A 25,933-nucleotide genomic window follows, 5' to 3' on the forward strand; every position below is an offset into this window, starting at 1 on the left:
TCCGCCCCCGCCGGCCGGCCCCGCAGCGCCGGGCCCGGGTGTTACAAATCCAAGTGCCGATCCAGGGGGGGCGAGAGGGGTTTTGTCGGTAAGCACCGGAGCCTCTGGCCTCACGCTCTGCCTTGTCGCCGCGATGGGGAGGGACACGCCAGGGCTGCTGCCAAGGGGATGGGGGGGGGGAGGACTGAGCATACCGGGAAATAAACCGGGCAAATGGCAAACGGCGGCCCTGGACCGAGCCCGCCTTCCCCCGCCTGTGCTTGTGCTTCCCCGGGCTGAGAGCGGCCAAGAAACCCCTTTTCTCAAGCGTTTCGCTGCTAAAATTAATGATGTCTCCACGGTTTGTCTTCCAGGTTACAGCCGTTTCTGTTAACCCTTTGGTGTTTACCCCACGACCCCCATCTTCCTTGTAGGAAACAATTACCTTGCCAATTTAATAGGCCTAGGCAGGATCACCCAGCAAAGCATATTTTATTAACCATTTTGCAAGACCGGGTGTTCTACCTAAAGGCAGGCACACGGAGTAGAGCAAAAAGCCCCTGCTTATATCCCTGAAATCCCGACCACAAATGCTCCCCCTGTTCCCCATCGGCTGGTACTTCAGGGTTTACAGACTACCTGACCATGCCTCAGTTTACCTGTCTCATTTGTCTAGCAACCCCTTCCCCTTGTTGGTTTATTTAAAATATGCATTCCTGGCTCTTTGGTTACCCTTCTCCCCAGCTGAGCTTTTTAAATAGACTAATCAGTTTGCACTCTGGGATTAGTTTGAAGAGACTTTGTTTTACATTAAGGATTCATAGTCTGATGTCTCTCAGTCCTTGCCCCCCACTGGGGTCAGGTACCAGATCAGTTGTAAAAACAACATTCCTTCGTTAAATGTTCCTTACACCTTCGGTGTTTACCCCACTATCCACATCTTGTTCATAGGTAAACAAGGTTTTTGGACCTGAACTGCTCAGTGAAGGTAAAGAAGCCCCAACTCAGCCTCTTATGCACAGTTATTTATCAAAGTCAACACCAGTTAATGATGGAAAGATTAGATTATGTTAAAAAAAGAGCCCTTCTGAAGCTGCTGGAGGGCCGTGTGACAGGCTTGGCTGCAGATGGAGATTTCTGTGCAACTGGGAATCCCAAACCAAAAGTGAGGTGCCTGAAAGGATGTGGAGTATGTGGAGAGAAAGCCACAAAAGGCTGTTTCGTTCTGCTTAAATTTTTTATATTGTCATCGCGTGGCTACCCCAGATGGATAGGAGGGTTATTTACAGGGGTGACTGTCACTGTGGTCATGGTGAAAATTTGGGATTTCAGGCCCTGCTGTGGCACTGTTACGTCCATGCTGTGCTGCTCTAGGGAGAAACCAGAGCCTGTGACCCAGACAACACTAAAAAATTATCACCACAATGCAGGTGAATGCTGAGACAGTGAGAAAAATCGTAGTTGTACCATTAAATGTGTAAAATGAACAAAAAAACAATCAAACAAAACCCCAAACTATTCCCCCACCAACCTTAATTCTGTGGATACCAGCTCTCAACAATTTATTGACTTCATATGAAGCTCTGTGTTTTTGAGACGTCTTGGTTCATCCTCCTAAAAGTTTTTGTCGCTGTGTTTCTTGGCAGCTTTTTGAATGTTTTTTTGTACTGTGTCCTTATAAAAAAACATTCTCATGTCATCTTCAGAGACTTTACAGTGATGGTGTTTTAGTGCCACATTATTGGCAGACTGAGCTTCAGTCCATTAATGCATCAGAAGGATGTAGCATAATATGTCATAAATAATCCATAATCAGCTATTCCCTTCACGTTACTGATGTATTCTGGCTGACAGACTCATGCTAACTTTGTACGAGCTAATTTAATCATTCAATCATATTGGTTTTTCCATTTGATAGGACTTGTATGAGGTTTGAACTGGTAGACAGGATGGTTTTAGCAAAGAGCCGTCGGACTGTCATTTTTTAAAGTATGGTTACTGTTCACGGATGTTCTTCAGTAATTCTCAGTGAATACAGAGACTAAACAGTAGTTTTAATAGTTTCCTTGAAGGCTGGTAATTTGCTGTTCTTGTAAAACTTCCACTGGTATGTTTGTTTGATATATTTGTCATGGCCATTGTGATACCTTTTTTGTGTTTACTGTTTTGTTGTTGTTGTTTTTTAAATTCCTTTTCCTTTGCTTCAGGTTGAAAAGATGGGGAATGCGGAAAGCAATGCCTATCAGAATCACCTTTCCCGATTTCTTCCTGAGGAGCAGTCTGACATTGATGGAGTATTTGATACCTTATCAGGATCGAGTGGCTCAGCTGGAGCAAAAAATGGCAAAGCTACAAAGAAGTCTGTCACTCTGGCAGCACTACAGGCAAGACAATTTATTATTCCTGATATATCTGGCATGTGGTGCATTAAACATAATTCCAGAAAGAATCTAAAGACGTGGCAATGGTTACTTTTGAAGGATTTAATACTTAACATTTTGGGGCAGGATGGATATTTAACTTTTTCTTACAGCTTAACATGCATGGTGACTTTCAGGATTGTGTTTATCTCCTAAATTGCACTGCTGGGTCAATTTACAGCTTTCCTGATTCTGAACTAAGTTGGCACGTGTGAAAATATTTTTACAGACACTTGAAAAATGGGAAGAATATTCTTCTCCCTGGAATCTATAGTGTGTGATTATGTACAGATTTTCTTGAGAAGCTGTCACAAAGTCGATTTGTATTTCGTTGTATCTCTCCCTCAATTGCATCACTGTCTCTAATCTTTTCACTCGCATTAAAAAGAGAGAACTCAAATTTGCTTGATTAAGCTGTAGTTCCGTGTTTTAGGCAATTAACATACATTATGCTTTCTGATTAACTTTGCATTCATTTTCTAATCAAGAAAGAAGAGGAAAATTATTTGTTGCAATGCTTGATAACTTCAGTTAGGCAGGAACCAAGCGGCCAAATTCATGTAGTATTAAAATTTAATTTTTATATATGTTACACAGTTAATGGAATCAAATTAAAACCCAAGGAAAGAAGCAGGTTATTTTAAGGTATTTAGCAATGCATCTGCATACAGACCAGCTTTAGCCTTTCTATAGCTGGGCTGTTTATGAGCTATCACCAGTTTGGAAACAGTGCTGCTGCTGCCCAGCTTAACAGCTGTAGTACATCCAAGAACCTGGTCCTTGGTGTCTGTTAGTTGATTGGGATGTGGAAGAGGTTCTCTGTCTTCGCGCCTAGATCAACGCAACATTTGAATGTTTGCCTTTTCCCTTGCTGCCTTTTTGTTTGCTAATTTAAATTAAAATCTTTTGAAAGGCTGCCTGTAGTGCAGGGACTGTTGCCTTGTAGGTGTCTATGCTCATGTCTGAGCTGGGTTGATATGAGGGAGGTTTGATCTAGCAACAGTCTGGTGATGTTAACAAGGCCCCAAATGTAACCTCATGTACTCTGCTTAGGCTCAGCGCTTTACTAGAAGGAAACCACGTGGCTTCTAGACCAGAACAGGCTGCCCTGCGTAGCTTGGAAAGCAGGTAGAGCAAGTATCTCTAGATACTTTCTTGGAGCCGTTTAAGACAAGGATTGTAAACTGTCAGAGGTGTGAGTCTGTTAGACATTTATTAAAGATTCCTTTTTTACAGTCCTTTTTTGCACCCTGTGTCTGTTGATTGAAATAGTTGTAACAAGAAGTTAGTGGTGGGTAGGGAATAGGTGGGTAATGCTGCAGTGGGAAGTAAAAAGCCCTCAAGAATAGTGTTTTTAATTGTTCCCTGCTGCTTCTCTCACTTCAGTATGATGTAGCACTTTCAGAAAGCCTAAAAGACAGCTGTACCACCTGTGACTGTCCCTCCCCCAAAATGAAGCACTCTGATGTGCAAGACGTTGGCTACTAATTCTGCTTCTACTGAAATCAATAGGAGTTTTACCACTGACGTCAACAAAAGCAGGAGAGAGCTTGGCATATTGGATCTCACCCTATATGCACCGCAACAGCCATTAACATTGAATAGGAACGGCCTCGGTGGCTCCAACAGGAGCCATGTTGAGCCAGCAATAGATCGGTAGTAGCAGCTCCACTGAGTAGAGCTGGAGTGCTTGCACGCAGGTGGAGCTCTGTTGATTTTGGCATAGTCCCCACTGGGTTACACCCCTCGATATCAGAGTCAAGTCTGGTTTTATGGACAGTGCTTGGTGCCGTGAAGATACTGTGTAATCATCTCTTAGTGTGTGGATGTATTTTAAATGATTTATTTTTAAACCATATAATTATCTTGAAGACTGTGAAAGTTTCTTGAATCCAGAGTCAGATCTTTCCCACAGCATTAGGATGTATGATGCTGTATAATATATCAGTTCAATTTCAATTCAAAGGGCCAGTAGTGCAGTTTGGATGAACAAGTTTTGATTTTGACTATCAAAATATCAGGGATGCCTTATAAAAATCAGGTGATCTCATTTTTGTTCTGTGCTTGAATGAGATGTTGCTATGCAGAGAAAAACTTCTGAGAATTGTTTCTACATGTGCATGTAGGGTTAAACACATTGCCTGCATTGTCTTGAGGCCAAAGCTGAGATATGGAAAAAACTTTCAATTTCTCTTTGTTTTTAAGTATCTGTGAGCTCCACTATCAAAAGCGGAGTTAAAACACAATTTTAAATGTTGAATTGGCAGAGTTGTAAACCTTTACAATGGAGTTATCATATGGAAATCCTTTGCTAATATTCTGCTAATGCTTTACATTTTTTTAAAATGGCATTTGTAGAAAAACAGTATCAATTTAAATCACTAAATAGTGATTGGGAAGGAGATTCTATAAAAATAGGGTTTTTTTTTCTCTTGGGAAAACTGTCCTTTGATATAAGTTTGTTGCTGATAGTAGATACTTGCTATTGAAATCCTTCATTCACAGCAGAGTATCTCAGCACAGATTAGCTGGAATATATTAGTTATTCTTAATTTGTAAAATGTGTTCTTTGCTGTTTTTCTCGTTGCAGGCCTATCTGCGGGAGCCAATACCAGAGCAAATGACTGTTCGGTTATACAGTGGAATGAAAAGTATTGACCTGACTGGGAAATCATCCGGGCTGAGTGAACGCATTGCTAAGAAGCAGTTTGTAATTTTTATGTCAAACCTCTTAAAAGGGAATGCAGATGAAAAGATTACCATAATAATGAGAATGATCTCCAAGACACAAGGGCCTGTGAAGGGCAAACAAATCCAAGAGGTAAACAGGCAGTTAAAAGTGTGTTGAGGGGACAGTGAGAGAACAGAGCTGGGTAATCTTTAGAGTGCAAGATTCAGCACAAGGATTCCTGAGTTTTGTATTTTTAAAATCTCTTTTACCACTAAATTCTGATCTGGGACAAACTGTAGGCAAACCAGGCTATATTTCAGCTGCGGGCTTTTCCCTGCTGACTCACCTGCTTTGAGAATCAGGATCTGGATTTTGTGGAGGGCACTGACTGGTTTTTGTCTGGTGGTTCACAGGCTCACTGAAGGGTGCAGAGCCTGGCTATATTTAAGAGTCAGCAATGGCTTTGGTGTGGCTGGTGCTTCTGGGAAGTGAGCAAGATGCTTTCTAGAGCTTTAGTTGGAGCAGAGATGTGTGAATCAAATACATAGCTTACAAAGTGGAAGAGTGGGTTCTCACAAAACAGTAATTTCCTGGCAGCTCCCACCACTGCAAAATTTGGATCTCCCCTCCCTCTTTGATGCCACATTTTATGGAGATGCTTTCTGAAGTAACGTGCAAAATATCTTGAAAAAGGATACCTTTCAAGACTTGTGACACTGAAATAGCATTTCTGTTACTTCTGACTCATCATGAGAAAATATGCTACTGCCATTGGAATTACAGCATCAGTACTACTTGACTTTATTCTCAGAAAATCCTTTGAAGCTCTTAGCAATTTTATTTAAGAAATGCCAAAATGATGTTTTAACCTTTTCAGTTCACAGAGGATCTGATCATGTCTGTCGTCCATGTACTGAACTACAGGAAGGAGCTGAAAGGTTGGAATTTGGAGAACACCAGGGATTCTGCAAGTGGCGTAAAGGCTCTGGCTTCTCAGCTGCTTTCAGAACTGAAGCTTGCAGGTAAGCAGCACTGATGTCGTATATCCCAGAACAGCAGAGAGCTCATGATCTCACAAGAATTTTTCTCTTCAGGTCACATCTTTGAAATTAAATGGTGAGACCAGTATTTCAAACGTAGTGCTTTGCGAATGACTGGGGAATTCTGTTTATTTTACCTTACCAACTTTCTCCTCTAAATTCAGGAGAGCTTTGGTTTGAAGTCGCAGTTTAAGCTGACATGCAAAACTATTTTTCGTACAACATGTCTATTTTACAAATACCTGGTTTGCAAACGACAGGCATTTATATGCGTGTGCATGTATTTATGACTGCATGTTCTTTTTACAAAGCACTGGTTTATCTTTGCACTGTTGTAATAATAGTTGTTACTGTCCTGGAAAGAACGCGTTGTAAGTTATAACTAGGATTTCATGTTCCTTAATTGTGACAGCCCAAACCATTCTATGATTCTAAGATCTGCTTAATACGGCTGACACTTTACTGTCACTGGCTCCTTTCATATGCGGTTTCATGTCCATTGAAATAACGGAATATTGTGTTTACACCTAAAAACCAACTGATTATTTTCCAGACTGAGAGAATTAACTACTGTTCCTGTGTATCTTATTATTTAGATGGGACAAAAGCTGCAGGTCCTCAGCTGATGGAGACAAATTTTGATCAAAGTGCCATTGAGGACTGGGTGTACCGAGTTCCACAGATCTCAGTTTTCCTCAGCGTTGTTATCAGGCAAGGCTTCCATGTTCTGCATTCTCTCCCAGATCAAACCAAAGACATTCTCAACCTGCTTCCAGTCTGCAAAGGCATCAAGAGAAGAGGACTTGTCAGTCTGTTTGACATCCCATCCATCATATACATCAACTCCCATCTGCCTGCAGAGCTACAGCACAAGTGGCAGCTTTTATTTTCTTCAAAGCTTCATGGAGAAAGCTTTTCACAGTTATGTGCGCATATAGTGAACAAAGGTCCTTGCATAGTGATCTTAAAGGACTCGGATGGTTATATCTTTGGTGGGTTTGCATCTCACTCCTGGGAGGTGAAGCCACAGTTTCAAGGTAAAACTCACTTCTCTTTTTTCTAGTATCTCATGGATCTGGTAAACATTATTTATTCTGTCCACTTAATGGATACAGTCATTTTATGTTCATGACACACAGTATTTCGTATACTTCCAAGTGTATTTTCCTGTTGCAAAAATAACACTGATTTTTGAAAAATAGACATGCCAAGTTATTTCTGCTTTGTACCCAGTGGGGCGCATTACTGTTTATAATTTCTCTGTTATTGGATAAGACTTTTAAAATTGCTGGACTTACTTATCATGGAACAAGTTTTCAGTGAAATCTTATCAACCCCTGTAGCTGCATAGGTTGAAAATGAAATGAAAATGAAGGAAATGCAGCATAGATGATGAATAAGAGTTTAAATTGATGTCCAGCAGATGGCAATCTTCCATCTCAGAACAGCTGAGCCAAGCACCAGGTTACGCCTCTTGCCATTTTTGCACTGGCTTTGTTTCACTTTTAAAATCCAGCAGTATCTTTCAATAAGATAAACTTTTTGTTGCCTTGAAGTGTCTGGGGAGAAGAGATTTTTTTTTTATATAATTCCTTGAAAAGAACTTCTGCGCTGGCTTTCTGAAAAAAAATGATGGACTCTGGATGATCTGTCCTCCTGGGAATCCTCACTTTTACTGCATTAAAAATTCAATTCCTATACTTAATTAGTACTTGATATTAGCACTCAAGTTAGTTAATATAATATTAGGTTATATTGATTACACAACACTTGCCTTGTATTTTCTCCTGCTAGAATAACACATGTAGCGTACTGGCCAATCACACCACGGGTCTCTCTAAATACCAAACTCGGCATAATGAAAATTGTGCTCTAAATAATCTAAACTGATCCATATGCCAATATAGTCAGAACTAAGGGTGTCAGTTTGTACGGGTGTAGCAGTTGGCTGGTTTTAGATGATACAACACAAGCCTGTGATGGGTGAACCCTTACACAGTATTATATTGTACTAGTAATGCCTCTGACTCTGCCCCTGGTCACAGCCATAGAATCACATTGATTTCTGTGACCTTGCACAGAGTTAACTGAGAATAAACAATAGGTCTAGATCGTGATGAGAGATAGGTATTGGCTTTCTGAGATTGCAGCTGCTGTCTTTGATTTATCCAGCTGCACTTCTTCAATATTTTTTTCCTATCCTATTTGTAGGCAAGTTTTTGCTTGGCTGGTTGTCTGACCTCAGATACTTTTCTGTTTACAGGTGACAACAGGTGCTTTCTGTTTTCCATTTTCCCCTCTGTTGCTGTATACACATACACAGGGTATAATGACCACTACATGTATTTGAACCATCACCAACAAACAATGCCAAATGGACTTGTAAGTATTAAGAAATGACAATATGGAAATGGAATTCATGGCTGGTGTTTGGAAGTGTTTTGTTTTATTTGCTTCTATTACTGTGAGCAGATTTATTCCACTTTTTATTCTCTGAGGAAGTTTTTATCTGTTCTCTGCGCTATTTGTGCCACACTTTTAGTAGGAGGAGATTTTTTTCTGTTTTTTGTGTTAAAGCATCAGTGTAAAGTGTGAACTACGAATAATCACAGAGAAGCACTTACAATAATGATTAGAATCTATACTTTTCTTTACAGTTGATATGTATAGTGAAGTACTGAATTAACTAACATAGAGTTTATTTGTGTCTGACCCTAGCAGGTGGGTTTTATGTAGATTAGATTTATGGAGGTTCAGGGGAGAAATGTTTTTGCCAAGTCTGGTTATCACAGAAGCCCTTGTGGCCGTTGTCCCTATTGTCTGACGAACTGACTGCAGGTATCCACATCACTGAAGCAGCACAAGCTGGTTGATCTGTGTAATTAAAGATCCTTCCAATGGCTATTCTCACTGCTACACTAACTGCTTTTTAAATTATGGAAGGCTGAGAAAGCCCGGCAGAATTAAAAAACTGCGTGTAGGTGGCTGCTGCTGTGTAATTACAGTGGCAGAAGCTCCTTTTACTCAAGCCCACAAATGAACTCTCCAGATGCAGAGGAGTTTCCACAGAGCTACAACACGTTGCCTGTTTTGGAAAGTGTTGTGCAGTTTTGTGGCATTATATGCCTATAACTTTGAGAATGGCAGCAGTCTGGAGTAAATTTGCTCTAAAGAAAGCAAATAGCATTATATTATTTGTTTCTGTAGGTACTTTTAAATGGAAAAGAGGCAGCAAAACTGAGCACTTTCACCCTGTTTAAAATGGAATGATTCATCAATAAACAAAAGCCAGTGAGCTAAATTTCTGGCTGAATTCCTTGCAGATACTGGTATTCCGTAAAGCACAGAGGGAGGGCAGTATCACTCAGGTAAATTCTTGTCTTCAGGAATCCTGGATTTTGGTACGGAAGCCCAGGTTCACTGAGCAAACCCTTTTCCACCTACCCATAGAAGCGTGGCATGGATATTGAAAATAGTGATTTATACTCTAGATTTCAGAACTTGCTCAGTCTGGTTTGTGTGTGCTGCAAGTGTTTAGTGTGTGGCTTTTGTTCCCAGGGGATGGGGGGACAACACGGTTACTTCGGACTCTGGATAGACAGTGACTACGGGAAGGGACACAGCAAAGCCAAACCTCGATGTACCACCTACAACAGCCCCCAGCTTGCAGCCAAAGAGGATTTTACACTGGATGCCATGGAAGTTTGGGCAGTGGGAGAGGTCCCTGAAAGTGCAGGGGTAGGTGAACAAATCTGAAACCTGTGAAATTGTGTCCTGATTGGAATGGGAAATGCAAATGCAAAACTTGCAGTGGCAGCTTTCTGATTAAACGCTATCTCTTCATTGGAATGAATAATATGTAACTGGCCTCATGATGCCATATATTTTGTAGCAAGTAAAAGGCAAAACTGGTGGAATTATTGAGGGTGCCAACAAGGAGTAACATCCAGAAGGGACCTCCTTAGAGGGGTTCATTAAAACCCAGTATTTGTAAAAAAGAATGCAAGCACTGGAAGCTCGAAAGTAAATACATAGTTCTCTATAGTTCAAGAAGAAGAAGAACCCAAAGTATTTATTTATCAGTAACTTTGAATTTACTGTAGTTTTACAGTAAATTTATGTCAATAGATTTATGCTAGTCTTTGTGCACCTGGTTTATCTCTGGGAATAAGTAGGAGACCTCTTTCCAGTGTCCTTTGTCCCTGTAATTTATTATTAAACTATCTGGTCTGCCTGTTTTAGTGGTGGTTTGTGGGTTGGCTTGTTTGTTTTTAATTTATTTCTTTTCATACTAAATTCATGTGCTCTGTCTGTTCAGAGGACACATAGCTCTACATAGAAACAGAACAAATTGTTTACAAACAAGGTTGAATTGTACTCGAATCGCTTCTTTATAAAAAAATTCACATCTGCACTTGAAGCTGAGGTCAAGTTAACCAGGATGTTCTGACTGGCTTGTAACCTGAATGGACTTGAAATAGTTCACTGTCATCTTAGGAAAATTTTATGACTATTTTGGGTAACTGCAATGAAAGTTGTTTGATGTATCGCAGTGAATCTTAAATGCTTTACTTGGAAAGTGCATATCCGTCATTGTGACGAGCTTGCAAACCAGGTTACTTGTGGACTTTTCAGTCTGTCTCTGTCTTTTAGCCTGATATTGATTCATTCATAATGACAATTTAAATTGACTATATGTTCTTCTGTTTTGAAGACAAAAGGTAAGAAGACTATCCTGGATGCAGATCCTGAGGCTCAGGCCTTATTAGAAATGACTGGAAGAAGTCGCCACAGTGAAGGTCTACGAGAACCTATTGGAGAGGATGATGATGATGACAACTGAAAGAAAACTGAAAGAATCACAGTAACATGAAAACCTTTTTTTGTTGTTTTTTCAATCCTGGGTGTTAATGTTCCTTGGACAGGGTATTTTTCCCTCTTTTTTTTATCCTTACATTTACCCATTTATCTGGGATGAAGCGTAAGCCTTATACTTATGTAATATTTAGGTGCAATACAATATTCTGGCTGAAAGGTTTTGTTTGGGGAGAACCAAAAAATTAACTTAGTACCTAATCATTAGACATCTCTAAGTTCTAGCTGAATATGAATTTGCTAGCATTCCTGATAGATCCTGTCTGCATACAGAATTAAAACCAGAAGATGTAGCTTTTCATAGTACGGCGTACTGACTTGGAGAATTTATATGTATTTATCTAAAGCCTGTTCAAGAAACTGATTAAGGTTCTTATACCTCAACTGTACATATTTATTTGTGTGCAATGAAATTAGTCAGTGAAGCTTGCAAACTGGAACGGTGTTTTACATTGCTAAACATAGAATACTCCATGTGATTCTGTACGATGGATGCTATTAATTTACATTGCTCCGGTCAAAGCATTAAATGTCATGTTTTCTAAGTCAGATTTTCAGCATGTTACTCTATATGGACTGTGAGATGTACGAAATGCTAAGCAGACAGTTTTATGATGTCACACTACACCTTAGTGCATTTCTTTTAAAAGATTTCTGCAGAAATTTGCCTATTGCTTAGAAGAACAGAGCCAGTGGGAGTCATTCAGATGTATTTATCCTAAGAATGGGCCATAACCTCCAGCAGAAGTTCTTTAGGGAATGTAACTTCTTCAGTAGCCTCACTAGAGACTGGAGTAAAAGATGAGGCTGTAAAAAAGGGTTAAGGAAGAAGCATCCACAGTTAATTTGGAACAGTATCTGCAGGCATCTTGTAAAAAAAAAAAAATCATCATGTTATGTCTGTACCATGTTTAAAGAAGGCTGCTGTACATTTTATTTCCACACAATCATTACTGTATTATGAAAAAAAATGCCCTTGATGTGAAATGTATCTGTTGGGTTTGGGGTTTGCTCTGGTTTGTTGGGTTCACCAGTCAGCACCAGTTTTGTCAGGGCTCTTGTACTCAGGGCTTTTTCTACTTTTTCTAATTACTCTCAGTAATTATTTGATGTTGCTAATCCTATGTGTAAAAAAATAACCCTAATTTCTACCAGGGACTGTCATTTCTAGCTCAGCAATTTTTGGTTATTAGTCTGTATGATTGCCAGTCTTTCTCCTCCTAAGGAGCAGGACTGTATCAAGTCCCCTTTGTCCTGACATCAGTTCGTCTTCTGTGCAGCTTAGAGCAAAAAATATGCTGTTACAGTCTATAAAATTACTGTGATTCCTCATCATGTAGCCTTCCTTCAAATTATTTATTTTTTTCTCTACATGATGTTTTTCATAGAGAACTGAATTTGAATATTCTGAATAATCTGCACTTGTGCCTTGATGTAGATCCCATTTAAAAAGAAATATTAAAGAATATGAATTTAGCCTTGAAAGGAGAGCATGAGGAAATCAATCCAGCCTGACATCCTAGAACTCAACTGTAAATTTTGTGTGCTGCATCTACTAATTATTGGGGCATATTTATGCTGTTTGTTCCAGTACAGAGTACGCTGTGAAAGGCCTGAGCTAATGTCCTTGTATTTCCTTAAATAAACCAAATAGTCTCCCAAGTTTGTAACACATAGGAAAAAAATGCAAGCATTAAAACAATTACACTGATACTTTTGTATAATTTTCTTCTCTGTGTATTGTAATAAGTATTTTAAATGGTTCAAATTAGGGAGTGCTATATAGGCAGCAAGTACCTGGTGCTCTGTAAGTGGGTGATGCTTTTGTTTTAACATTCTCAAACTCCCACCATAAGTCTCAGGGATTTTCTTCACTTAGCCACTAAGAATACTAAATATTTGAAGTGGAAGACATACAGACATGAGACAGTTGAATTTCTGCAGCTACACACAAAATAAGCAACTAGAATTTATTTTCCTTCTATTACAAGGCAGGGACTTTTCTTTGAGGGCTGAAACATTTTGCAAGGATTTTTAAAAAACAGGGCGAGCAGCCACCTTTGCAGCGTATATGTGAGGCAGGTGAATTGCACAAAGCTACTCTTCACCAAAAATATTTAAATGGCCAGGTTTTCTTTGATATAAAATAAATAAGGGTTGGCACTTCAGCTCCTCACAGTTTGTGTGACATCTCCCCACAGTTTCTGTGAGCATCTTGCTGAATCGAGGCTGGATATCTGGGAATCTAGAAATGCTATAACTGACTCTACGAAAAGAACTACTAGTGAGGTCCTTTCCATTCTGACTTAATATTAAAGGACAGGTCTAAATCAAGACTTTCGTACATACACTTGTCAGTAACATTTTAAAAATGTAGATTTTATTAGTAAAAATCATTTTGATTTAAATAAATAAAATTTGAATTTATGCACAATAGCTTTTTCTGTACAGGTGTGAAACTGCGTTATCTGGGACTGTCACAGCATTCTTGACATATAGATCAATGTTATAAAAATATACCTGATCTTGGTTTAAAACAGGAGGCACTTTGGAGGTTTCTGTAGGCAGCTCAGACAGCTTAGGTAGACTGTGTAGAAGTAGCAAACTCTACAGCGGGAAGAATTGTTGGTACAGATTCACTTGAGTGTCTTCAAAAAGGATGTGCGGCGTCAGAAAACGGTGCATTTGGATTATCCAGCATCATCGCTCCGTTCCAAGCGCATCTTTAGAGGGACTTTGCATCAGTTATGACATCACTTAGCGTGCTTTGCTCCACAGCAGCGTTTTTCACAGAGTTTGACGAGCTCGGACACGATGAAAACGGAGGAAGCCAGTCCGGTGAGAAACAGCAGGTCTGCCGAGGGGAAACAGAGCAAAGTGAGCACAGCTGGATTTTGTGCTGGGCAGGAACCCCAAGTTCAGGGTCTTGCTGCAGCAGATGTTTGTGCTGGTGTAACTCCATAGCATGGCCTGGCTGTGCTTTTGCTAGGTGTAAAATCAGGGAAATGAAGGCGGTAAACAGGCTGTTGGAATCGTCCACTTGAGTGGTAACCTCTACATCAATAACTTTGGATCAATGAGCCCTGCTTCTAACGAAGGGCCCAATGCAGATGCAACACAAAGGAGTGTGGTAGAGTTTGCTTGGATTAAAATGGTAAAACACGCATTGTGCTTCAGCTAGAGAACGTTTACCCCGCTTTTGCAAAATATACTGACTGCACAATGGTTCTACATAGATTTATGTAAAGAAATATCATCACACAGAGCTCATGGAAAACCTTGGTATGTCTGCAATTACATGCATTTATGTGCGGTAAATCAAAATTCAAAACCTAGGGCAGGATAATATAATTAAATACTAGTACTATTTGTGTATATATATATATGTATGTATGTATGTATAGGTATGGGAGCTGTTGATTGATTGTCCCTACCAGCAGTCTGCTGGGAGCTATCATATAACAGTTTGGCAATCCCATCTGCTTTTTAAAGTGGCTTTAAAGAAAAAATATATTGTTTATTTTACAACTTACCGAGCACTGCTAAGTTCTCTGTCTGGAAGATTTTTTGTAAAGGAGGGACATATATAACAGCCAGCTGTCCCAAAAATGACCCGAGCACAGAATACAAGAACATGCGGTTTCGAAAAAACCCTATTTCAAATATCAGCTTTGTCTAGAGAAGAGGAGGAAAAAAAAAAGAAATAAGAAAAATTTAAAAAAAAAAAGAGAAAGGTAACATTTCTCACCCGCCTGTTGGTACTTGAATGTCACACTGTTTCTTTGCATGTAAACTCTTCACTTTTTGAAGTTACATGAATGCTAATTTAGAGCTACATAATTGAAAGTGTAATTACAGTTGAACTATGACGGACAACTATTTATAAAGAAGATAAAAATCATGCTGCTTTAAATGACATTTAAAAAAAACTTCCCGTGCAAAATACTAGAATTCTAATGGTAGTGTTTTGCTGACAGAGCGATCTCACCTGAGAGCGGCATGTCAGGGCATTGAAGAGGTCAAAAAACACAAAACAGGTAAAAGTCATTGTTGTGGTTCGAGGAGTTATGCCACTTTTTGGATTCTGAAAGCACATGTCAAAATTCAGGGGTCAGTTAAGCCTTACAAAAATACATCAGTTCAACAGGTGACTTAAATATTCCCTTTAATGACCTCAGTCAATTTGAAGTGCAGTAAAGCAAAGGAATAAATCTATTAGAGATAGCATTAATTTCTCTCTGCTAGTTGTTGAGTTTATGATCTTATCAACCATGTTTTAAAGGGGAATATGAGGAAAGACTATTCTAAATGAAGTCACTTAAACTGTTATAGGAACAGTCCCTGTTTACAAACAGCAATCTATAGTACTAATGTATTTGGCATTTCTACTTCTATGGTGAGAGATGAAAAGTACCTTAAAGCACTGATACCGTATCAAGTAAGAGTTTTCCCATTTCAGATAGAAAATTGGAGGCAACACAAGACGCCAGAAGCAGAGGTAGGAGCTGACGCTGGTTTTTTAACCCTCTGGATGTATTTCAAAACATCCTTCCCATGCACTTCAGAAATTGCCCTTCACTTTGTTCTGCACCCTGAGGAGAACAAGATAGAACTGCAGATTTCCTCACCTCCTTCCAGAAGACAAAGAGGGTTCCACTGATGATAATTACCGCTGACATGAAGATTTTCAGGATCAACGATTTGCTGAGTATAGTGTCAGTGACACATCGGGGTGGCTGCTTGATGGTGTCTTTATCAACAGGTTCAACTCCCAAGCTGCCTCAAAGAGAAGCACAGGGACATGTTTAGACAATGCAGATCATCCTGAAATGGTACTGCTGATTGACCAGGATGCATCTGGAGGATGAAATTATTTGAAGTACAGCATGAGAGACACCAGTATTCTGGTGGGGCTACATAAGGCCCCAAATCTGCCAGCGAGACTTAAGGCAAAGCTCTTTTTTTCATGTAACAAGCTGTGAAAATGATTTATTAGACTACTATGGTGTATCATAGCGGTAGCCCATCCTAGACGGACAGCTAGCTGTGAGATCATGGCCAACAACCCTTCCATGCTTTGGAAGTAGTAATTGTAATTATCAGTATTTGTAATTAGCAGGTGGATGAGGTCCCTAAGTCTTGTGATTTTGGGGCATATGCCCCCTTAGTTACCCAGTGTTCCCTTGGCAGTCAGATCTGCAGGGCTGCTAGCCAGTGGCGCACTTAAGACAAAAGACCATTCGTTCTCAGAAACTGGAATGATTAAGGAATTCCAGCATAAAACAGGAATTAGTAAGACCTCAAGTAAACCTGAAATAAATGCTTTTGGAGGGACTGAGGGAACAAAAGTACAACTTGTCTTATCTAACCACCAAATCATGGGCACATTGATAAGAAATCATAACGGCTTGTGTTCCTAAACCAAATTCAGACATATTAAAACCAATAATATTTTGCTTATTTAACTCTTCCATACCTCTGGGCTGGTGGCCCATCCATGATGATGTTGATCCATAAAATCTGCATAGCATTGAGTGGATTTGGTAGGTTGAGCACTGTTGACAGAGTAATTAGGCTCAAAGCCGAAATGCTCCTACAAAGGACAAAAAAAGACATTATTCTGCACGGCCTCACCCAAAAGGTTCTTTCACTGGAATTGAAGGAAACAGGAGCTTACGTGCTCAACTGGAATCGGACAAAATTTTTTATGTTGTAAAATATTCCCTTTCCTTCTTCTATTGCACTCCTGAAAGGGAGAGAAGAGTTTATTAAATAACTAGCACTCGTGCTATTTTACATTGAGCTCCCTGTAACACTTAAAAGACGAGTTGTCTTCTCTAGCCCTTCTTTCAGTTGAAATTCAGACTCAGCCTGAGGAGTACATCAATGCAGCTTCTCAGTTAAAGTTACTTTATCAGGACTAGTAGATCTGAAAAGCCTGGTTTGTATGGCCAGGTCTTAGCTCACAAAGCAGGCACGTGAGCCTATATATATCCTCACTCTGCCTACTCTCTCTGTTATGAACCAACAGAGCATTGCAAATTATGTCTCTCCTCTGAGCTTCTTGGATGAAGCAGAGAGCACAAGTTATGATCTACCCAGACTTCAAGGCACTTTCAAATCCCCGATTAGCTACAGCAATGAGAAACCAGGGGTTTTAGATGAAAGGTGGCTTTGTCCCCACTGCTGGAAACAAAGAGAGTTATTCCCATGTATGCAGCTGAAAACGAGACAGACCCACACTGGGTATCTCCACTTACTGCCCGTTGGCTTCCATGTCCTGTGTCTTGTGTTATTTCTAGTCACACAGCAGACTTGTTGCAATGGACAGCCAAAAAGCAGCTGAAATGAGAAAGTGTCTGACAGCAAGAAAGTCGCTAAACTTACATTACTGTGGAGAAGTCATCGTCCACAAGGATCATGTTGGCAGCCTCTTTGCTGACGTCTGTACCAGCTTTTCCCATTGCGATCCCAATATCGGCAGATTTAAGGGCCACGGCGTCATTAACGCCGTCTCCTGTCATGGACACAACAGCACCCGTCCTCTGCAAAGCCTGTGAGAGTGGAGACATGAGAGCTCTGAAGCCAGGAGAAGATAATTAAGTTGACAGTCACAGGATTTGCACATAAAATTGAAAGAGAAGAAGTGCTACCCTCTTTCCCCAAAAATAAGCCCTAGCATGATTTTTCAGGAATTTTGAGGATGCTCAAAATATAAGCCCTACTCAAAAAATAAGCCCTAGTTACAGTCATTAAAAAATCAATTTAAATAGTTTCCAAGCAGCTATACATGTAAAAAAATAAGCATCTTTTGGAGCAAAAATTAATATAAGACCCTGTCTTATTTTCAGGGAAACAGGGTATGTGACTTTGAGGGTAAGCCAGACTCAGCAGCCCACTGAGGACAAAACTCAGACCAAGAATTAAGAGACTGGATTTTCAGGAGTGTAAAGAAATCTCACAACTCCAGCAGGAGTTAGAAGAGGGGAGTAAATCATTCCTCAGAAATCATTCTCCTGATATTATTCTTGCTAATACCTCACTAGTGTCTTCCAAATGACCCAGGCCAGATCTGCAAGAGAAATGCTAATACCTTCAGTGTAAATAGTGCCAATGCTCTAGTTTGGGTTTTACAATCCTTTAGTTTGAGTTGAGCCTGCCTTGGAAGGCCAGGTGGTCTAGAGGACTGAGCACCCACCCCTCCCCTTATGTCTTGTTTTTGTGAGGCATACAATGGATTTGAGAGGCTCTTGGTACCTTTATGATTTTCAGTTTGTGCTTTGGACTTGTTCTGAAGAAAATGGAAACCTGAAAAATAATAATAATTAAAAAAAAATACAACCTTGTATTAGAAGGATGCTATTGGAAATAGGCCTTGTTTTTGCAATCAAAACCATTACATTTTTGACAGTGGACGATAGCTCTGCCTCTGCCAATTGGTCCAGCTCTTCCCCAGACATGGCTTTCAGCTTCCCATTGCAGAGACCAATATTCTGTCCTGCAAAGAAAAGCCCAAAATGAGATCTACCCGTCAGCTCTGGAAAAAAAACAACTATTTCCTGACTCAAAAGAACAGAGGCGGCAATTAAAGAATTTACTGGGAAATATGTCTGAACCTGGAGCATCTGACAGGGCACCCAGCACTGAGCTGGGCCGGTCACCCTGTGATCCAATGCCCAGAACTGGAGCTGATACTAAATCTCTCGCTCTCCTCTTGTTCTAGGTATTGCTAATGGCAAAATATAAAAATGGGAAAAGCAGAGATACTCCCACTCCAAATATTAGTGGAGTCTATAAACCAAACAATGCCATCTGCCTCATTTAAGGGTCTTACACTGAGATTTTGCCATTTCTGGCATTAAAATAATGGAATTAAGTTACTGGAATTTGGCTCATAGTTCATAGCTGCTCTATTACTGCATTTAACATGGTTTGTTTCAATGGTAAAGCAAGAACTCAGTGGCATTTAAAACCTCTATTGCACACACAAAAAGAATGATAAAGTTGATTATTAAGTGACATAACATTTGACTGATCTGACAGATATAATATAGACCCACAGGAAAGAAGTGAAGTTTGCTACCTATGGCCACAGCAGTTTCCAGGGCATCTCCAGTGATCATCTTCACCGATACGCCAGATTCTAAAAGGATTTGAACAGCTTCTCTCACTCCCGCCCTTGGGGGATCAATTATTCCAACCAGACCTAAAAATGTTAGTTTGCCAAGTTCTGGACCTGAAGCCAAAGCAAGTACTAGAAACAGAGGGGAAAAAAAAGAAGACAAGACTAAATTATTAATAATGTGTTTCCATTCGTTAAAATGAACATTTAGAGGAGATATTAAGTTTCAGTTTTTCAGCAGAAAAAGTCACTTAAATCAGATCTTTAGTCATTATATTCAGATCTTGTATAGACACAAAAGTTTGGTCCACTCAAATAATACCAGTTTATCTAACTCGGAGCATTTCTGTTTCACACATTTCTCTTAGGGTTTATCTCTTTCTAATTTAAAGCTGCCTACCGAGTCTTTCCTAAATGCAGATGGATTAAACTGGTACAGAGCAATGTTAGACACTGTTAAACTACTATGTTAAACAATAGTGCTCCTGTAAAAACTTACAACTTTTTTTAAGTCTAAAAACGTGAAATGTAAATTCAGCTAAACCAGTGAAGCTTCCATCATGTAAACATCAAGACTCTGAACATTTTGTCTCTGTTCTTGGTACCTAACCATATCATTCAATCGTTCTTAAATCACTTGGGGATATTTTGCTTCATGTCAGTGTTGCTTTGATGATTGAATCACAAGGTCGCAGCAGCTGCCTGAACTAATCACTTTTCTTCAGAGTGCTAATTTGCCATTCACAACAACAGATGATTCAGATATGGTAAAGCAAGCTCTGTGCATGAATTACCAACCGCAAGACAGAGGGCTGGAGAATATGTATGTTAACTATACCGTCTTCCAGACCTGGCTGCCAAAACTTGTTCTCATCTCCATACAACCTGGGAACATGCAGAGGAGATGGTGTCTTTGTTATTGTGTGAAAGTCAGACATTTCTGAAAGGATGTTTGAGCGATGAAGGAAATGACATGCATATCAACACTTGTGTGGGCTGTGCACTGACATGCAGTCAGGATCAAAAGGAGATCATTAGACCTGGTTCTAATAAAGACTTGAACCAAACTTCAAATAAAAATCTCAATGCCCAAATCCATGTTCTGAATCCCTTTCAAGCTTCCCTTGCATTGCCCTTGAAACAACTTCTCCAAAAGCAAAACTTGGCAGAGCAGCCAAGAACCCTTGGATGGGTTCTGCACAAAGCTTTTCCATGCAACACTCAGACCGTATCCCAGGCAATCGCAACATTCCGTGCAAGAAAAACATTCACCATTTCCAGTGCTCCTTTCAATCTCACTTACTGAAACCCAGAAAAAAAAAAGAGATTAGCAGAAAGCAAGCAGCCAGCAGACCAAAGACATGGCCCTTGGCAAACTCTCATAAGTATTATGAAGAGATCACACGAACGATGCTGAGGACCGAGCCACTGCCCATCCTAACCAAAACAGATAAGGAAAGCATTAGGGCTTAAGCTTAAGGAACACAGACAGTAATGACTGACCACGTAGACCCGAGGAGCCCATTCGTTTTTCCTCCTGCTGGTAGAAGGCTTTCTGCTGGGGCGTGAGCGATAACGAGATGCCACCACTGTTATACAGAGTGCAATACTGGAGAACTTCTTCAAATGCTCCTTTCATAAAGTAAATATCTTCCTGGTCCTTTAAAGTAAGGAGATAACATACTTTATCAAACAACAAAAAAAAAAGAGGACATTTTAAAAATACTGATAATGCATAAGGCTTTACATCTTAGGTAAAAAAGATCTATTGTTTGCTCTTTTACCTGGTTTGTAAAATGCCCAGGTGCATGTATTATTTATCAGATGGGATATTTTTGCTCTTGCCATTTTTCTTGTTCAGCCGTCTCAGGCAGAATGGTAATGAAAATGTTGGTGAGCTTTTAAATGGAAGTACAATATCAGACAAAATGAGCTCCTTGACCACTAAGGGAAAAATGGCCAACATTTTCTTCCAGACATCGTATCTTTCTTCCCCTGCCAGTTATCTCTGAAAGGCTTTTGTTTTTCTGCTCAGACCACTACACAAAAAGTATTATCTTCTCTTGTTTAAACACAGCTTTACAAGCTAAAATTACACCCAAGTTGGGAATTTTGAGGTTTGTTCAGTTTTCTCCTGACATAGTTAACTTCTGAAAACATTATTTGCTAAAGAGATACCGTTCCATGTCCATTGTTGAGGAGCATAATTAGAAACATGAAACCAGCCAACACCACTGTTTGTTTTACCTGGTTTTTCAGTGTGCATTTCACAGCCATCCACTTTTGTTCAGAGCTAAACGGAATTTCCTTCTTTCTTACATAAATATCTTTTATGTCAGCTAATTCCATCTAAAGCAAGGTAAAAGAAAAAGAGCACTGTCATGTCCAACAATGCCAAAGCTTGTATATATTTTCCATATTACAAACATCTACTGTTGACTGTGTTCTTCCAAGTAGTCACATACCACAGAGCTCAAGAGAAAACAGGGGGAGAGTAAAACTCATACTTCAAATCCATCTTTTCCTTTTGGTGCCTGATATGGGATAAATTAAACTGGATTTTGATGCTTGATTCCTGTTGACTTTGCAAGAACTTGGGAGCTGCACTGTTGTCTCAGGGGCTTTGGACTGAAGTAGTTTCAGGTCCTTCCCTTAAACTTACGACCAAGCAATGGGCAAAGCAGATTTATTGCAGCCCAGCTCCCCCACTTTGCTTATTTCCTTGTTTCAAATTATTTCCTGATGAATTAAACTCAAGAAGCAATTCACTATAAGAAGATCCTTCAGCTATGAAGTACGACAGTCCAAATCAATTCATGCCTGCTTTAGCACCATGCGTGGGTGCTCTAGATGAAGTGGTAGTCATCAGAAGTAGCTTCTAGTCTCTTTGCCCCAGCTCCCACCAAATTAAAACAACTAAAAATTAAAAAAAAAAAAATAGAAGAGACAACCTCCCTCATATTCTGCTATGGCTTGGCTACTGAATGGTGGAGCAAAAAGAAGATTTTAATTTAGCATTTGAGGAAGTAAAATATCACTGTTTTCCAAAAAAAACCCAAACCACATGGTTTCATTGTTATAGTTACAAGCTTTACAAATAAGAGGTAAGCACAGATGTTTGCAGGTTCATCATTTCATCAGGCACCTTCTGTGCTTTACAGCCCACCTAAGATCCGTGGACCAGGCTGCGTAACATCAATTAGATGATACCTTGAGGCATTTTACAGCCTTCTGCCTGTAAGCATGAATGCAATATTCATAAAAACATCTTGGTTTACATAATCACGACTAGAAAAAAAGCAAAGGCTAGGAGATGACCCAAATTGAGAATGACCCTCTGCCTTGCTTTCTAGTATGGCCTAGTTTTGCTCATTTTTCACTCTCTTGTCTTCCTCCTGAACCCTTAATTGACATGTGCAGAAAATATGAAAAGGGCAGTCCAGTGTGAGCCCAAAATAAATCCATTATGCAGCATATTTGAGGAAATTGGTCTAACAAAACAATTATTGCTGTTAGCACAGAAGCTCAGGGAGGTGTTTGTCCATGACAAGAGGTTTGCATGGTAGAGGTACACACCTATGACCTTAGGGAGAACAGACAAGATTTAAACCAGTCTGGGGACTTTAAAGATGTCTGATCACTGCTGTCAGACCTAACAATTCCAGCTCTTCTGCTTTTTTTTTTTTTTTTTAATTTCTGGAAACTTAAATCTTAACAATCTTACCTTCATCGCAAGGGCAATGAGAGCTCCTTCTGTGGGCTGACCCATCACACTGTTTTTCCTGATAATGGCATTATTGACTACACAACCAGCCTAGAGATAGGGACATATTTACATAGTTTATTTTTTTTTCATAACTAATTTCATAGCTTTTCCATCTCTTTAAATGAAATAATGGAATATTGGAGGATGAAAGCAGTCACATTTCAAGAGATGTACTATTCCTCATAGCAGCATCCCTTGAGATCAGTCCTCATGCTTTCTAAACCCACTTAATACATATGATACAATAATATTTTGCTAAAATATTATGTTTTGGATATATTAACATAAAGCAAAAGCTTACATATATTTAACAAGCTTGATTAATCATGAAAATGAAAACAATCTCTCCTACTACTGCTGCTAACAAGCACTGTGGATGAAATCAGACTTCATCTCCATTTGAGATTCCAGCTCAGATCATTTCACTACCCAAAGACTCCGCTTTAGCTTACAGTTGAATGTGCAAGATTTTATTTAATGCTAACATGAAACCCAGAGACCATCATAGTACATTTCTAAATTGACTATGTAGCTAGCAAAAGTCTAGAATCTGTCCACATTAAAAATCTTAATGTGGTAAAATTAATTGATCTCTCCTCTGCCAGAACTATCTTTTTATCCAAAATGTCACTGACACTTTAAGCTCCTGCCTCTGGTCTCTCCCTACATGTGTTATGATCACTGCCTTTTGCCCATAAGCTTCAGGTATTATATCGCAATTACTCAGAGCTTTCCACCAGAGTTCTTAAACAAGACAGTTCATTTTAGAGTTACAGAAGTGGCTGTTTTTTCCACACTCATTACCCAAAGTGATCTGTGCAAATGAAAACTGAATATAAACAAGAAAAGTTGGTTCATAATTTATACATACCTCTACTAGTTTTCCAACTGAGACATTGGAAAATTCTTTAAGAATCTCCCTTGATGGCAGAAGATAAACATTTCCATCTCCATTGTAGCCCACCCCACTGACCTGAGGAAGGGAGAGACAGAAAAAGCAAATTTCCGAGTGCCAGCAGGACTATATTGCATCTGTATACAATGGGCTGCACTTGGGCAAAGTTCTGATTTTGAAGGTGCACTGGAATTATTCTTTCCAGCTCAAAACAATTCTTACAGGAAAGGCTGCAGATAATGAAAGTTTATATTACAATAGCTGTATAGGAACAAATAGTATCAGCTTGCCTTATAAAGAACTTGTCCGTCCCGAGTTCAGAAACCTCTTGCAGCTCAGTCAAGAGATACAGCCCTTTGGTAGCAGTGGGGTCACTGGTTTTACCCCGCTGATGACTGGCCGTGACTCCACTGCCCTGCTTTTTGCATGCTCGCATTCTTCACCCACTTTGCACACAAGTAAATGAACCAAGCGGATCAGCATCCACAATGTTTGCAGAGAACGGCAGATGATGTCAATGAACATCTTCGTTTATGGCATCTGAGCAGCTTTTGTACACTCAGCCCCACCTCTACCTGTCTCCAGCACCACAAAAGTCTCTTTAATGGAACTGGTGATGCACAAGAAACTGTTTGGTTTGGGACTGGCTCAGCAGCCCTCGTTTGGACCTCAATGAACTAAAACCAAATGGGCCTTGCTGAGCTGGAACAGGAAAGTCCGCATTATGGCCTCGGCCATACCTCTGCCTGGAACCCATCCGAGGTCACGAGCCGAGTCACCGTCATCTCGTTGGCTGTCAGAGTCCCCGTCTTATCTGAGCAGATGACATTGCAGCAACCTGATGCAGGAAAGTTTTTAATCAGAACTAATAAATAATGCAACTGAATAACGAGCTTCAGGGCCCCAGAAGAGGGAGAAAGTGTTTTCCTAATGTTACTCGAACCGCACCAGTGAGAAAAGGGAGAAAATAAAGGGAGAAAATACTGAGAAATGGATGGGTTTCCTAACAGGGCCCTGTAAGGAAAGGATGTGAGTGCACTCAGGTTATCGTGCACATAGTTTGGATGTGAGATGTGGTAGGAGACATCTGGAGAGGGCCACATTGTCTGCAGCATCATATGGTGTGCAGTCAGAGAAGGTACTGATCTCCTAGGAGCCAATCAATGTTTCCCAGCTGCAATACCACAGAATAGAACAGCTGTTGCATTCTGAAAAGACATATCAAATTCTCACTCTGCCACATGCTTCCTCAGATGGGCCATTTAACCCTTTGCTTCTCTATATCAGGAATAACAGCCCTCCCCTGCCCTGCTGAGGAATTGTGAGTGTGGATGTGTTAAAGACTTATTAAAAAAACCTTAAAAAAACTGCAGCAGGAGCTGCCCCACTTGTGCTCTGCTCTGTGACAATTCTGCTTCAGTAAAGGACATTGCTTCCAGGGCCCATTTACACCACAATACAGCAAAGGGGTGAATTGGCAGAGTCACCATATTCAGGGTGGTTTCCACTCCCAAGAAGGGGAAAAATGACCTTAATGCAGAAAGACTCCAGCTCCCTTCCATATCTGAATATCTTCCCTGGCTCTGGAGATGACCACACAGCTTGGGCACAGACCCTGTCAGCATGATGATCACCAGGAAAAAGCCTGGAGCCAATAAAGCAGATTGGGCTGCAATTAAATTAATTACAGTTTTGAAGGATTAGCACAGAGCAAAGCTATCACCTTCAATATTTTTTAGTTATTTACAATGAAAGAATCAGGTAAAAAAAGGATTATTTTCTTCCTTTTCAGAAGTTTTACAGACATGGCACATTTAATGCGTGGGAGAGAACAGGTTTTGCTGTGCTTAGGCTGTCTTGCAGAGTCCTCGAGCATCTGGCAGTTACGCCTATTTGGGCACAGCCCTACCAGAACGAAATTCTTCATGAGATAAGGCCATTTCAGATGTCCTGGGTCACAGCAGATACAATAAAATCAAGGTGATAAGATTCCTTAACCACAGAACAAACAAGGGTGGTTCAAACAATAGCAGCATTTCCAAGTTGCTTTTTAGCTGAAGGATCTGGCTGTGCAGCAGATTTGTGCAACTGCACGGGCCAGGCTTGGCATTAAATGTGTTTTTTAATGAGTGGTACTAAATGCACAACGTCTTCTCCATACAATG

The 25,933-nt window shown here is 40.0% G+C and overlaps 2 protein-coding genes across 2 annotated transcripts in view; one reads left to right on the forward strand and one right to left on the reverse strand.

The window, feature by feature from the left end:
• Window positions 1–13,421, forward strand: MEAK7 (MTOR associated protein, eak-7 homolog). Its single transcript, XM_065848416.2, has 8 exons — window positions 1–88; window positions 2,187–2,363; window positions 4,990–5,220; window positions 5,948–6,092; window positions 6,707–7,147; window positions 8,374–8,492; window positions 9,669–9,848; window positions 10,825–13,421. The coding sequence occupies exons 2-8, from the start codon at window positions 2,196–2,198 to the stop codon at window positions 10,951–10,953; spliced, it is 1,413 nt and encodes a 470-aa protein (XP_065704488.1). The 5' UTR covers window positions 1–88; window positions 2,187–2,195; the 3' UTR covers window positions 10,954–13,421.
• The window catches only part of ATP2C2 (ATPase secretory pathway Ca2+ transporting 2), a 26,498-nt gene continuing 13,983 nt past the window's right edge, over window positions 13,419–25,933 (reverse strand). The window contains exons 13-27 of the mRNA XM_065848557.2: window positions 24,509–24,606; window positions 23,745–23,846; window positions 22,832–22,921; window positions 21,355–21,456; window positions 20,611–20,767; window positions 19,069–19,239; window positions 18,386–18,483; window positions 18,243–18,293; window positions 17,373–17,539; window positions 16,663–16,731; window positions 16,462–16,578; window positions 15,614–15,761; window positions 14,974–15,069; window positions 14,512–14,660; window positions 13,419–13,839 (exon numbers count right to left, since the gene is read on the reverse strand). Coding sequence (XP_065704629.1) covers window positions 13,773–13,839; window positions 14,512–14,660; window positions 14,974–15,069; window positions 15,614–15,761; window positions 16,462–16,578; window positions 16,663–16,731; window positions 17,373–17,539; window positions 18,243–18,293; window positions 18,386–18,483; window positions 19,069–19,239; window positions 20,611–20,767; window positions 21,355–21,456; window positions 22,832–22,921; window positions 23,745–23,846; window positions 24,509–24,606 — 1,682 coding nt within the window. The 3' untranslated portion in view covers window positions 13,419–13,772. The remainder of the gene's footprint in view (window positions 13,840–14,511; window positions 14,661–14,973; window positions 15,070–15,613; window positions 15,762–16,461; window positions 16,579–16,662; window positions 16,732–17,372; window positions 17,540–18,242; window positions 18,294–18,385; window positions 18,484–19,068; window positions 19,240–20,610; window positions 20,768–21,354; window positions 21,457–22,831; window positions 22,922–23,744; window positions 23,847–24,508; window positions 24,607–25,933) is intronic.

This window comes from Patagioenas fasciata, chromosome 13, assembly GCF_037038585.1.
Source record: "Patagioenas fasciata isolate bPatFas1 chromosome 13, bPatFas1.hap1, whole genome shotgun sequence".
Classification (NCBI taxonomy): Eukaryota; Metazoa; Chordata; class Aves; order Columbiformes; family Columbidae; genus Patagioenas; species Patagioenas fasciata.